Source organism: Portunus trituberculatus, chromosome 12 (genome assembly GCF_017591435.1).
Source record: "Portunus trituberculatus isolate SZX2019 chromosome 12, ASM1759143v1, whole genome shotgun sequence".
NCBI classification, from domain to species: Eukaryota; Metazoa; Arthropoda; class Malacostraca; order Decapoda; family Portunidae; genus Portunus; species Portunus trituberculatus.
In genome coordinates, this window is record NC_059266.1 from 11,998,301 (window position 1) to 12,013,443 (window position 15,143).

General features: G+C 43.1%; 2 protein-coding genes across 4 annotated transcripts; one reads left to right on the forward strand and one right to left on the reverse strand.

The window, feature by feature from the left end:
* Nucleotides 1–3,521: 3,521 nt before the first annotated feature.
* Nucleotides 3,522–5,753, reverse strand: LOC123502872. The gene is made up of 6 exons (XM_045252157.1): nt 5,613–5,753; nt 4,678–4,746; nt 4,444–4,512; nt 4,157–4,324; nt 3,865–3,996; nt 3,522–3,739 (listed from the first exon to the last, which is right to left on the reverse strand). Exons 2-6 carry the CDS (start codon nt 4,717–4,719, stop codon nt 3,626–3,628), a joined length of 525 nt encoding a protein of 174 aa, XP_045108092.1. The 5' UTR covers nt 4,720–4,746; nt 5,613–5,753; the 3' UTR covers nt 3,522–3,625.
* Nucleotides 5,754–9,955: 4,202 nt separating this feature from the next.
* On the forward strand, nt 9,956–12,246 carry LOC123502825 (translation initiation factor IF-2-like). 3 transcript variants are annotated; one of them, XM_045252095.1, is made up of 5 exons: nt 9,956–10,050; nt 10,155–10,217; nt 10,323–10,805; nt 11,027–11,217; nt 11,823–12,246. In XM_045252095.1, the coding sequence occupies exons 2-5, from the start codon at nt 10,155–10,157 to the stop codon at nt 11,932–11,934; spliced, it is 849 nt and encodes a 282-aa protein (XP_045108030.1). In that variant the 5' UTR covers nt 9,956–10,050; the 3' UTR covers nt 11,935–12,246. The 3 variants fall into 3 exon arrangements, with proteins under 3 accessions (XP_045108030.1, XP_045108032.1, XP_045108031.1); XM_045252096.1 differs by having other exon boundaries at nt 10,029–10,050; nt 10,122–10,217; XM_045252097.1 differs by lacking the exon at nt 10,155–10,217 and having other exon boundaries at nt 9,994–9,998.
* Nucleotides 12,247–15,143: the final 2,897 nt, after the last annotated feature.

Genomic DNA, 15,143 nt, shown 5'->3' on the forward strand with positions numbered 1-15,143 from the left:
GCTGTCTTTCTCCTGGAGGAGGGTGTTGGCTTTGTCTATACATAGACAGATAGTTAATGGCCTTACACTTCAGTTTTAAAGATATTTTGTATGCTCTTATTGATATTTTCAGCAGTCGAGTAATGTACTGTTATTGTGTTGCAGACAGGTACTGAGTGCACTTGTCATTACGACACATTCATGTCTGGATGCATTTCTTGTGAGCTGCCATTTCAACCATATACACACCTTCCATAATTGAATATCAACATAGAAATTCTTCAAATCAATGAGACCCATCAATTTGATTAGGTTAAGTTACTGGAAGTTATACTCTGTTAGTTTAGGGTTAAAGTTAGTTATGTGTAAGCTGGCAGAAGTTGTCTTTTACACCTGGAAGCATTAAATACAATAAATGGATAGTTTGTTGCCTGTGTTTCTCCAAACCTAAGCAGGGTGTTTATAAAGGAAGGCAGGTGGGCATTACTGAGTGTTTAAGGGAGAGTGAATGTGAGGTATGAAAGAAGTGGGGTAGTGTGTGGCAAATGATAAAAGCAAAGGAGTGGAAAAAAAGGGTGTGTTCTCTTAATGTCACCTAGGATGTGGGAGGATATAGATATACAAGGGTGGAATGGTTAATACTTTTCAAAACCAAGATGATCCATATGTGTATGGAATGATTTATTCACTCAAATTCTTGTTTATGTCATCAAGGAGCTTGGGAGATGGACTGTCTCCTACATCAAATAGATCCATTATTAAAGTGGCCACTAATATTCAATGCTTCACTACTAGCTTTCATAAAGTATAGCACTGTAGGCTTTCCTATCCAAAAATGGGGAAAAATAATGATTAGTTTATTAATTAACACTGCTGCTTATTGTGCTTGCCTAAATATCTCTTTTACTTAAGTACCTTAAATAGGGTTGTGCAAGAAATGCCAGTTTTACAAGTGCACATTACAAGTGCCATTACAGATTGTTACACCTTATCATTGCAAATTTTTCTATCCCTAGACACACATTCCATACTTAAATATCAACACTGGAAATTATTCTTCAAATCAGTGTATCTTAAGTGACATTGTTAGTTTAGGATAAGTTAGGTCATTGGAAATTATTCTTCAGGTCAATGTATCTTAGTGACATTGTTAGTTTAGAATAGTTAGGTCACTTAAGGTTGCTAGGTTGAAGTTAATGAAAATTGCTTGCTGACACAACAGTTGTTGTTTCGTTTCCTCATCTGTGGTGGGTGTGGTACATCCATCATGTCTGTAGCAACCAACAACAAAACGAAGTAGCAGTATATGTGACTACACGTGCGTGGGTCATAATGCTGTTTGTTTACATCGGGTGAAGTGGAGTCAGTGGACAGAGACACTATTATTGATTATGTTCGCCTTCAAATATACCTAAATTTCATATATTGTTAATCTTATTAATACAAAAATGCCTCAGATATGTTTATTTGTTCAAATCATCGTAACTGGATTAGTTTCAGTCCATAAGTTTCACCCTTATGTTGCGGTTGGCATCCCTGCGCTAAGTCGAGCTAATGATGAGGGGTTACCGAGCCATAATTTTGCCACCTATGTCGCATCATAGCTACGATCGCTTATGTCATGACTTAATTCGCGCTAACGAAAGTTTTATAAATACGGGCCCTGAGCCTTTTCGGTTGTAAGCCAAGCTTGCTAACCTCTACACTGCGCGGTGTGTAATTCACCTCGGTCGTCTGCTCATCACCCAGCCAGTCTTTCCCATTACGGAGCGAGCTCAGAGCTCATAGACGTGTGATTGTGTGTGTGTGTGTGTGTGTGTGTGGCAATAAATGGAATTTGATATTTTCAATAGACAATGTTAAATGTAAGAGCACCACTAGCCCAGGGCAATAAATTCAATAGAAAGAAAAGGCTCACTGGGGGGCCAGCTCCCAAACTGAAGTGGAATGGGATAATGAATTATTGCGGGAAGATAGATAGTTCATGTCATCATACAAAGAAGGAAATGCAGAAGCAGACAAGGAGTTACCAAGTTAAGCAGGCAATGGGGTGCATGATTGAGGATGTTGATTGAAAAGATGGACAGAATATGGCTGAAAGGATGTATAAAATCTTGTGCAGGAGGAGAGGGATGCATATAGCAAGATCACTAATGCAGCTAGTGAGAAAATAGTGGCAGAGAAAATAATCAAATATGCAATATCACAGCGATTACAGATCGAATGGCTGAAGACAGGTTAAAAAAAGAGTTCATATGACGAAATGCTTTCGAGTCCATCATGTCTAAAAAAAAAAACATAAATGGAGATCCTCCTTCATGTGAAATATTATATTCTTTACCTGGGCAAGTAATGTTTCTGTATATTTTAGCAGCTTGGGGGAGGTGAGAAAAACTAGCACAGACAACTCAGATGGCTTAACCTTATAGGAAATGTTTTAGCCATAGATGAAATATGAGATTTCAAGTTTGAATTATTAATAAAGGACAGCCCGAGGATGTTCATTATAGAAGAGGTAAATAGTTGAATGTTACTGAAGACGAAGGGATAGTTGTCCGGAAAGTTGTATGGAGTTGATAGATTTAGTTTATGAACCATTGAATAACACTAGGTTGGTTCTGGCATATTTCAAGATTTCAGAGAGACATTAGCATTAGATGTTCTGTGACGTCTTGTATCAATTGCTTAATTCCTGAAAAGACGTGGCAGTATCATCAGCGTTGAATAGGATAGCACAACCTCTTTAGTTTTGAAAATCATTGATTAATGATAGGAAGTAGGTGACGCGAGAGGATTCTAAGGAACACAACTATTATCAAACTTAAAAGAACCAGTGACCGTCTATATCTTCAACATCAGAACGATCAGAAATTAAACTTGACATGAAAATTAATATCAGACAGCCGTAGCAGATACGTAGTTTCCCTTTGCGTCCCACATCTCAAGGGAGTGTCACAGCCTACCCTCTAAAGACAACTTATGCAGAATCAGAATTCAAAACTTTATGACTGCTCTACATGACTTTCGAAATTAACGTTTGTGTTGGAGGAGGGAGAGAGATCACAAAATATCCCCAGAGGAAAATGCTTTTCTTATTGCGTAGACGGTGTCTTGACATCAGCTCGACCGTTTTTCTTCATCATGCTACTTTTTTTTTCAGTCTGAAGAAAGTTTTATTTATCTCACTGAAACGCAGGTGTCTGAGGCAACTGGCAGTAGCCCCCTCTCTCTTCCATGCTACATTTTCTATTGATACTTAATACAAAACTAAGTTGCGTCTTTTTGTGCAACGACATTTCCAAATTTCTCTGTGTGTGTGTATCTCATTTTACCCGTTTTGTATAAAAAAGTTTTGGTGATGGAGGAGGGAAGGGGTAGCTTTAGAGGTGAGAAGGTGGCCTAGTCGACTAGGCATATTATAATCACATGTACAATAAAGTGAAGCGTTAACGGAATTCATACACTATGCAATAGTCTCATGGAAAATGAGGAAATGCAATGCAATTTAAAAATAACCTTTAAAGGAAATAGACATTATTATAAACATTATGTAGACTAAGGTTTTATTTCTAAATAATGGTACATGAAAAAAGGAATGCTGTCCTGGTGTAGCTTTGAAGTTCCTCTTAATGATAGTATCCAGTTCTTAATGATAGTATCCAACGGTGGTGGAGGTGACAGTGACGGTGGTAAATCTGATGGTGGTGGTGGTGACCTTCTGGACCAGGGTCTGGACGGACGGCACAGCCACAGTGTTTATCTGTAGGCAAACAAGGATTAGTAGTGCTGTTACACATAGTACGTTCCTAATATATGGATACATACTATGTACAGCGTTTGCCAACTCACGACATATGCGTCCATACGCACGCGACCACCCCTCACCTCGTGATGCACATCGACGTGAGTAACGGTGTGGTACAAGTCCTTCCTCTCCGTCTCCGTCAAGAATGTAGTGAAGACAGACACCGCTGTCCGCACTGGGTTGATGCAGCTCGTCTCGCGCACAACGGAGATCTTCTCATTGGAATTACAAGTTTCACTCATTACCGAGAAGCACAACGGAGAAAAAGTTTAATTATAATTCTAATAGAGTTTTACAGTCAAGACCCCCGCAACTGATAACTACCCTAGGACCGATAACTAGTAAAGAAACATTCCACCACGGCACACCCACCGGAGTGTTTGTGACGGCAACGATAGCGATGACGGTCTCCGCCTGGGCGGGAACGTAGGTGTAGTCGGTCGCGAGACTCGTCACCCTCACAGTGTAAGGAGTGGCTGTGCTGATCCAGATATCTGACGTCACCGGGACGCGAATTGTCTGGGTCTCCGTCACCGTCACCTGTAATATAATACATAACTTTTTATTGCCGCTAAAGCAGTTAATGGTGAACTACCCATCAAGAATTAAAGTTTAATATCAAGTCCTCAGGAGTAGTCACCGCAGCTAAACACACTTACCGTTTCTGTAACAGGATGCACTGGTTGTGGGTAGTAAGCCTGGTGCATGTCATAGACCTGGCAGTGTACCTGGAAGAAAGTATCAGTCTTTATTCTTTATGGTAGCGAGGCTTTGATTGGTTTGTTACAAACATTAACTTACCACACGGATACCGATTGGAAAGACACGGATACCGATTGGAAAGTCTTAGAACTAACTTATACGTCATCATACAACAACGCCTTGCATCTCACCTGGACCAAAAAGGCCAAGAAGGCAACACCAACAGGAGACATTTTGTTGTGGATAGCAGAGTACACGTCCTGAAACCATACACTTTGTTATATTCAGACCACGTGTTTCAACTTTCTCTTCTCACACTACTTAAGATCACAAATGTCACTGTTCACCGAGAAGCATCACTACCCACTAAAGCAGTGGTTTCCAAAGTGGGCGGTACCGCCCCCCTGGGGGCGGTGTAAAGATCTGGGGGGGCGGTGAGGAAGAAGGGGGCGGAAGGGGGGCGGCAGGGTGGCATGAACAACAATTATTATTAACTTTGTCTTCTTTACAAAATCTGACAATCTATGTCACAAACACTAAGGCTTAGTGTTTGTGACAGATTGTCATATCAAGATTTTTGGTTACAAAAAAATCTCACGACTGCTATCAAGTGCTGTGGAACAAGGTCAAGATGTACTTTATTGCCTTCCCAACCTCGTATTTAGTAGAACGGGGGCTTCAGTGCAGTCGCCTGGCTTCTTTCCAAGCAAAGAAACCGACTGAAAATCACTGACCGCGGGGATCTACGACTTCTTAGTGAGTTCCAGCCTGATGTTGAGAAGCTTATGTCCCTGCACCAAGCACATCCATCCCATTAATATTAAGTGTGAGACAATGAAGGATACTGGTGGAATGTTTATTTACCATTCCATGTTGCTGAAACAGTTAAAACTGCTAAAAAATAAATTTGTTTACTAAATTGGGTCTTATTTGTGAAATACACATTTGTGTTTAACCTTTCTCTTTTCAAATTGCAGCATACCAAATATCAAGAAAGAGGTGTTTGTTTCCATATGTGTCTGTGTGTGTGTGGGGGGGGGGGGCGCTAGGAATTCACCGGGGAGCCAAGAGGGCGCCATCCTGCAAAAGTTTGGGAACCACTGCACTAAAGCAACCCAAAACTTACCTTACACCTTCCAGCTGAGGACAGAAACTGGCCACGCTGGTCTCTTGGCGCGCCAGGTAGCCTAGCTGGACCGCCCCGCGCGGCTCGCCTCGGGTCGTGGCTTCGGCGGTTTGTAAGGTCGAGAAGAGTTGGATGGTTCGAGTGTCACCACGTCATCCTTATCATGCTAAACAACAATGAAAAGAGGTGCCAGACAGGAATAAAAAATTGCACAAAGAAAAAAATAAAATATCATGTTTTCTGTATTCGCAGTCATAGAATTTGTTGTCCTTAAGGGCAGGCTCCGGGAGGGGGTGAAAAATTCGAAATTTGAGATATATGCATTGTGAGTTCTACATTCCTTCACGAGTCGAGTGGCGGTAATGACACGCGCTGCCGGTCGCACGATTTAAAGGCCCGCGGGTATTTAAACTTTAAATGCCCATGCCTCGTGGTCAATGCTAGTCAGACACTTGCACATTTCTTGCTATATCTCCGTTGTTTATAATAATTTTCTCGTTCTGTCTTTTGCTTCTTGCATGTATGATATTTTTCCACGAGTCTACTGGCGAGGTGGCGCCGTGGCGGCGTGATACACAGCTCAGGGCACGTCTTGTCTTGAGAGGGAGATGGATGATACAAAAAAAAAAAAAAAAAAAATCTTATATTTTTTTTCACCACGATGCCTCCTAAGAAGATCAAGACTATAATTTAGGGGGATGGGGGGACCAGGTACCAGAGGAATCAGCAGCTTGGAAAATTATCATACCAGTTTTCTTTATTTATATTCATTTTATTGCAGTTGCAAGACTGCTATATAGCCCATCTGTTGCAGAAGTATTACATATAAGTTCTTATAGTATGAAAACAATTTTCAATCCCATATCTTTGTTACACTGGGAGATATATAATTTCTATTATGAGAAAACTTTGATTGCCGTTTCCCGCTAACTTTGTTTTTGCAACTTTAAAGTTATAGAACTCAGTAAGTTTTGAAGGTAAATGATTGATTCTTGTGTTATTCTTTTTATAATTTAATTTTCTTTCATTCTGCCAGTTCAGAATATAGATTTTGAAGAATAAAAAATTTGTACATTGTTTTTTGTATTTTTTCACCCCCCAAAAACCAAATTTGAAAAAAAAAATGTTAGGAAAAAAAAAGAAACCCTAAAAGGAAAAGGTAAACCGGCAAATCTATATAATATAGACTGAAAATTAATTGCAAAAAGTCTCACAGAAATAAAGTGTCTAGTCTTTGAGTTCTATTGCTTTGAAAACATGTCAAAATTAACAAATTTCACTGAAAAATATTCGCCAAAAATACAATAATGAAATTTAGGAGATAAAATTTCACCCAAATACATCTTTTAAAACGAATTTGACAATGTTATTTTATTCCCTTTAACGTTTGAGAAGGAAGCTAAATGAGGATCTCAAGTGACGAAGCTTTCTTCTCCACATTTATCTTCCTGTTTAGTCACGGCATTGCACAGACAGTCCCGAAAAGATCAAGTTTATTCTCAAATGTTTCTTTTTTGTGTGTGTGCTATTCACAACTTCCCTGTGTATGTTGTCCTCTATTATTTTTTTCATTTCCCTTTTTTTTTCCATTTCTGGACATCTTCACTTTTTCCTCCGGCATTCCTCTGCTCTCATTTTGGGGTTTCATTCTTTTTTTAAAAGTACGTTCTTTTAAAGGATGTGTAATTGTATACTTTTTCAAAGGGTGTGTATTCATTTATCTCACAAAGGATATACACGTTTATATGTCGACAAAAATATGTATTCTATTTCTCGGTTACCCATCTTCCTCTCTTCTCTTTTCCTTCCACCAATACATTCTCCCCTTCACGCTTCTCTCCTCCCTGCACTTCCTCTCAGTTCCTTTTATTCTCCTTTGTTCCCTGTATTTCCCTGGTTCCTTTCCATCTCCTGAGAAATGTACAGTCAGGCCACGTTCATCCATGAAAGCCAAGAAAGACAGAGTGCGTTGCACTAAAGATTGATGGTGCAAGTTTGAAGGAGGAAAGGGCCTGTAGGGCAAATTTCGAATCGCAAATCAGTACTTCACTGATTCCCCTTTGACAGAGGAGGATGACTGCGCCTAACGTGCCATACAGTTCACAAAAAGTAGAGCTGGATGAGTTAGATAGTTTGTGACCCATCCATCCTCCCGGTGGAGGGTCTGTGTCGAGGGAAAACACTACCATCTGACTGCAACGACCCGTCCGTGTACAGGTGGTGGAACACAGGGGGATTACGTATTACCTGTGAATAATGTGGCACAATCTGAGGACAGGGAAGACACTTGACGGTAAATATTGTACAAGTTAACGCTATTCTCTCGCTGATGGCTGACGTAATAAGCTCTGTTTAGATGTTCACAACTCCTCTTGACATGGGGCATCCTGAAATAACTCTCATAGCTTGAGTCAGAAACTTTCCACTGAGTAGCAAAGAAAGCTTTGGAAACTGAACCGGGGCCTGAGAGAGATGATCAATAACCGAACCAAAGAATCTAATGTGCTGACTGTATGAAGATGCCATCTGCATTGTTTGTGAACTACTTTAGTGGAGCGAGGCGCTTTTGTAGTTTCTGTTTGAACGGATTTTTGGCGGTGTGTGTCTCGTGTTTTGTGTGATGTGTGTTTACGTGGTAACTAATGTGTGTACGTGTTTTGAGCATTGCTATTTATGTGTTTTATGTTTGGTATTTCATACGGATTACATGTGAGATGTTTTATTATTTTATGTAACTTATTTTTGCTGGACCACTGAAATGAATACCCTGCATGCAGTTGTTTAAGCTTTGTTGGTTAACTCAATCTTGCCGAAGAAGTGGATCTTGAATCACTGGAGGGGCGCGTTGACCAGCAGGGGCTGGGGAGCAGAGTGAAAGGGAAGAGGGAGAGGAGAAGGGGAAGGATTACATGGTAAGGAATGCCCCTTCCCCTTTCCTTAAGCTCCCTTAATTGGACCATAACCACGTCACTTCCCTTTCTTAAGTGGTCATTTGGCTAAGGCTGAAAAGGCTTGCTGGGATGGTCAAATATTGTAGTTATTACTTCGTTGTGCTCATCATGTATTTCTTTGGTTGAATTTTTGTATTTTCCATTCCATTTCTTTTTATACTTATTCATACATAGTTTAGAGATTTTTTTTCTCTTTCTATTCTTCATCTCTTCGTTCAATCTATACTTAGATAAATAACATATTTTCGTATTTCCTTATTAATTTGTACATAGTGACTTTCTAATGATAAAATTTTATTGATAGCATTCCTGCTTGTTGGATATTAAAATTCAAACAGAGGACCATCGATTCTGACTCCCGTTTTGTTACGGCTGGTCCAGACACTTCGTTAGAACAACAAAACCCCGCGCGTTGACACTCTACTGGCAGGCATCGATGGCTGTGCTCCATTATGGGACTGGGATCATAAGTTCCTGTTCCACGATAAAAAAAAATAAAAAAAAGTCCAGTGGGCACCTTCTGGATGTTAGTTGCTGGGGTCAAATAAACGGCGCTTGTCTACGTTGTCGAGTAAAATCAGCAAGCATCATTATGTGCTTGGTTGGCACGGTGGCAGCGAATCAGGTGAGTATCTGGTGTGGATGGGTAATCCACGTGTGCCACAATACAGGCTACGGCCCAACACTGTGAAGGGACACGGAGGGAAACTCAGCCGGGCACTGCTCGATGCTGTAAATGGGATGCAACGCAGAATAAGGTAGAAAAAATAAGTAAGTACACAAGTAATGATAATTAGATACTGGAATAAAAGTAATCACAAAAACTTTGTACAGAAGAGTCACACAAGTTCAAGGAAAGTTTTTGGTGTCATTAGGTGTTGCGAAAACTCTAAATCCAGACCAGCCCCTGCCTGACTATTGGGCACGTGACGGCACGAAGCAGTATGTGGTGAGCAGGCCACCAACACACACACACACACACACACACACACACACACACACACCTGTACTAAAGACTGCTGCTAATTCTTCTGTAAAGAATTATGGGACAAAATAATTTACTGATAAGAAATAGAAAGAAAAGCTTTTCATGTATATTTGCAATTCATCATTCCAGATTGTAAATGAAGGAGAGTTGTCTTTACTAAAGAAACAACCACCTCAATAAGGTAGCGAGTGCAATGTAGCCTACTTCGTGTGAGCCAAGATAAGGACACAAACTTTGACTTGTTCTATTCATCTCAGCGCAAACTGTAACAATGTGAGGAGAACGAACGATCATAGGTGGTCGTTAAACACCAGTTCAGGAAATCTTTCTGGTTGGGGGTAGGGGTTAGGTAGCTAGGAAGGGGATGGATGGAGGGGGAGAGGGAGGGAGGGGAAGAATGGGAGGAGCTGAGCAGTGGTAGGCAAGAACGGGGAGCGGCCTGGCATGGTGCTCCATTCCACGCCCTGCTTCTCTACCAGCGGCACCGCACTCCTGCAAGGTGAGGCTCTGGTGTGTTGTAATCATAAGGAAAGTGTTATTTGTTTGATATTTGCATTTGTGGTAACATAGACGTTGTATTTTGTACGTTTTTTGATTTTATAGATGAGGTGTTGGGCGACTTTCGTGGTGGTCTTGGTGGCTGGGGTGTTCTGTGTGCCTGGCATGGTAAGAGATTTATTATTTTATCATAACATTTGCCAATTCATAAATTTTGTCTTTCGTTTTTAAGCTACGTTTTACCGTTTTTCTATTTATTTAAATTTTTTTCAGGGTCAACAGTACGCCAGTAGCATCGGGTCCGGCCAGACGGGATCATCCGGCACCACAGGAAGTGCTTCGGGTGCTGCGTCTTCCCAGGGGTCTCTGGGATCCCCGGGAAGCGGTCCTGCATCGGTAGGCCAAGGGGCGGGACAGTCTGGCAGCGGTGCAGCTGGCAGTGGCTTCGCCGGGTTTGTAGGCACTGGGCGTCCCTCAGGTGCTGGTGGGGCGACGTTTGCTGGAGCTGCTCCTGTCGGAGCAGGACGAGTAGTTGCCGGATTCCCTGGGTTCAGCGGCACTGCTGGCACCGCTGACCAAGGTGGTGCCGGTGCTTTCCAGCGAGGCACAAGCGTCATCCAGCAGCAGGCCACACCGACAGTCACTCAGACTGTGACCATTGACAGGTTCACCACACTCACGGACATCGTCTTCCAGAGCTACGGTGTGACCCTGACCCAGTTTGTGGTTGTGACTGCCACCAGGCCTGTGCAGCAGGTAAGTTAACAGCTGAAGTAAAGTTTGCCTGCATAACTTACTGTGACTTAATAACTTTGATATTAGTGTCGTGTGTCGTTTTACAACTATGATATCCGTGTCGTTTTACAACTAGTTATCTCCCTAAGTTGTGGTGACGCCAGTAGTTAATGATCAGGTAGCCATCACCACCACTGCTCCACCGCCCAGAATACATGTTTTACAACTAGTTATCTCCTTAGGTTGTGGTGACGCCAGTTAATGACCAGGTGGCCATCACCACCACTGTGCTCCACCGCCCGGAATACATCACACTCACGGAAACTAAGTCTGACTTCCGCCTGGCTGTGAGGACCTCGGTCAGCCACGTCACCATTACCCACACCGCCTACAACATCATGCACGTGCCCTTCACCATAACGGCCACCGAAACGTGAGGAGCCTTCTTAACCCCTTCAGTACTGGGACGCATTTGTACCTGGAATTTTGGGTGTGATAAGATTATTTCATTTATAGGAGCCTTCTTAGCTCCTTCAGTACTGGGACGCATATTTACCTGGAGTCTTAGGTGTGATTAGATCACTTTATGTATATTATAAAGGGTCTGTGGAGGTCATAAGATTAATGGCAAGACCTTTCACTGTTTCGATCCCTACTAAACCGTCTGTACTGGGACGCATTTTTACCTGGAGTCTTGTGTGTGATTAGATCATTTTATTTCTATCATAAAGGGTCTGTGGAGGTCATAAGATTAATGGCAAGAGGGGTCTGTGGAGGTCATAAGATTAGGCAAGAGCTTTCACTATTTCAATCCCTACATAAGCGTCTGAAGCTGCATAGTCAACTAGTAAGAGTAAGTATGAAAACTTGTCCTGGTACTGAAGGGGTTAAACCTAAGCGTGTGATGCTTCTACGCCTTGACAAGGTGTTATGTATAGCACCTTGACGAGTAGTATGTCTAGGGAGGATCATAAAGATAATTAGGGTAGTGGTTATTCTTGGTAGTGTAACTGTTCTTACAACGTTCTGGTGTTTCAGTGTGCACCTGACTTCCCCGGTGGTGAGGACCGTTATCAACACGCAGCGGCAGGTGGTCACGGACTACCGCACCATTGTCAACACAGTCTACGTCCATGGCGGATACCACTGAGCCGGGCCAGACTTCGTAAGTGGAATCGATTAATCAACTTCGTAAGTGGAATCGATTAATCAACTTCGTAAGTGGAATCGATTAATCAACTTCGTAAGTGGAATCGATTAATCAACTTCGTAAGTGGAATCGATTAATCAACTTCGTAAGTGGAATCGATTAATCAACTTCGTAAGTGGAATCGATTAATCAACTTCGTAAGTGGAATCGATTAATCAACTTCGTAAGTGGAATCGATTAATCAACTTCGTAAGTGGAATCGATTAATCAACTTCGTAAGTGGAATCGATTGTTAATAAATCTACGTCTTAAGATAATGGCTATTACTAAGCCTGAGGTGGGAGACGGGCGGCTTGGTGGTGGGAGTGGTGATGTCCTTACTGGGTATTTTAATGACTGACCGTAATAGTTCCATTAATGACTGACGGTGATGGTGCCATAATGCAGTGACAGATATGCGGGTGTTATTGAATTACAACTACTGTTGTAAATATGAAATGCAGTGAGTCAAAACGGAAGCGATGGTAAGAAGCCGTCCCGGCAAGCACTCAAAACACAACTGCACTATTGCGCTTAAGCGACGTTGAGGAATTGCAGCAGCTCACGGCAGTATATATTATAGGTCATGCCTGGTGTTGACGCAAGATTAGGTACTTCAGTGTCTGAAAGATGGGTCTGTGCTGATAAGGCAAGGTACATGGAAGCTTCAAGGTGGAAAAGTGTGGTGAGGGTGTTGTTGAATGAGGGAGGAGGGCGTCAGGAGTGATTGATATAATGGGGAGTGAGGAAGAAATGTATCAGGAAGTAAGCCGTGAGCCGAGCATGTGTTATTAGTCTATCACTGAAGTGAACCGGTGGGAGCTAGCTAGTTCTGTCTGTCTGTTTGTCTGTCTCTACAAATTAGAGTATTTACATTTCACCGTGATTACATTATAGTACACTTTAAATAATTATCGGCTACAGGCACTATTTTAGTGTTACCTATCTAAAAGCCTAACTTTGATCTAGTGTTGGATCAGCGCTGCCTCAAAAACCAGTTATTTACTGACCCTTTAAAGCCTTGGAAGGTTGCCCTTTCCAAATTTGTCACTGATGTTAGCAGGGCGTTCCACAAGCTTGTGTATTTATTTACATACTGCCACTGCTAGTGCCACGTCCATCACGTTTCTGCTTCTCGGTCTAACTCGCTGTAGAATGCCCTAAAAGATAGCTCAGACTCCTTGAAGTGTGATGAAATTCTCACCTGAAATTGGCTTGACTTTACAGGACGTTTTAAGAGATTTATGGGTTAAAATGTTTTTGTACTTTTAACGTACTTAATTTAGACCTTTTTTAATAACCAGTTAAGCTGTAGATATTTTGATATTTTGGAAATTAGTTAACTATTTGTCATAAACTAACAAACATTTGGCCGTGGCTTCGTTTTGTCATTTTTTAAATCAAATTATTTACGTAATTTAGCAGTCGCCCCCGCTCCCGTTCTCTCTGATGACCACAGCCCAGGTGGTGACTCATCGTAGCCCCAGGCTGGCGCCTCTTTTCCAAACCCTTCAGTTCATCAATATTTTACATATCTGGTGATATCTACGTGTTTTCGCGTGTTTCTAGGTTCAGGTGTGTAGATAATTGGAGGAGGAAGAAAGGAGAAATAAAGGAGGATAAGCAGGAAGAAAGGAGAAAGGAAAGAGGAAGAGGAGCAGTAGCAAAGCCACAATACTTAAGTCACCCTCCATTTCCTGAATATTTTCTCTAATATCTAGTGTTTTTGTGTTTCTAGGCTCAGACGTGTGGATGGAAGGAGTAGGAGGAGGAAGGAGTAACAATGGAGAAGGATGAAGAAATGAGAAATAAAGGTGGAATAGGAGAGGCCGCCAAGGTGTAAAAGTGGTGTTCCTCAAGGCTCTGTATTAAGACCAGTTCTTTTCATTGTTTATATTAATGATATTGATGAAGGAATCACTTGTAAAAAAAGCAAATTCGCGGACGACACCAAAATAATGAGCAAAGTTACATCAACGTCACAATGGCAAGAACTACAGTGTGACTTGAATAAACTGACACGCTGGGCAGAAAAATGGCAAATGAAATTCAATATAGAAAAGATTCCTCCTCCTCCTCCTCCTCCTCCTCCTCCTCCCCAAACAGCCTGGAAAGGAACAAGAGGTCTGTTGTTGTTTGGCTTTCCTTTACATTCCTCCTCCTCCTCCTCTCCTCCTCCTCCTCCCCTCCTCCTCCTCCTCCTCCTCCTCCTCCTCCTCCTCCTCCAGTGTGTGAAGGTGTCACATGATAGCGTGTAGTGTCAGTGTGTCAGTGTGCGGAGGAATGCACAGCTCCTGACACAGCCTCACCACACAGCGGTAAATAAAAACCCCATAATTTAGTCCTGCTGTTTCATTCTCTCCTTTGCTGTGTGGGCGTGCAGGGTGCATCCATGGGTGCTGTGTGGGCGTGGAGGGTGCATCCATGGGTGCTGTGTGGGCGTGGAGGGTGCATCCATGGGTGCTGTGTGGGCGTGGAGGGTGCATCCATGGGTGCTGTGTGGGCGTGGAGGGTGCATCCATGGGTGCTGTGTGGGCGTGGAGGGTGCATCCATGGGTGCTGTGTGGGCGTGGAGGTGCATCCATGGGTGCTGTGTGGGCGTGGAGGGTGCATCCATGGGTGCTGTGTGGGCGTGGAGGGTGCATCCATGGGTGCTGTGTGGGCGTGCAGGGTGCATCCATGGGTGCTGTGTGGGCGTGCAGGGTGCATCCATGAGTGCTGTGTTGGCGTGCTGGGTGCATCCATGGGTGCTGTGTGGGCGTGGAGGGTGCATCCATGGGTGCTGTGTGGGCGTGCTGGGTGCATCCATGGGTGCTGTGTGGGCGTGGAGGGTGCATCCATGGGTGCTGTGTGGGCGTGGAGGGTGCATCCATGGGTGCTGTGTGGGCGTGGAGGGTGTTTCCATGGGTGCTGTGCGGGCGAGTCGTGTCATTGGCTCAGGGGGGCGGGAGGAAGGGTGGTGGTTGAGTCCATTATGAGAGCGTGGGGGAGGAAGGGCGGTGTGTGGGTCCATTATGAGGGCGTGGGGGAGGAAGGGCGGTGGGTGGGTCCATTATGAGGGCGTGGTGGAGGAAGGGCGGTGGGTGGGTCCATTATGAGGGCGTGGGGGAGGAAGGGCGGTGGGTGGGTCCATTATGAGAGCGTGGGGGAGGAAGGGCGGTGGGTGGGTC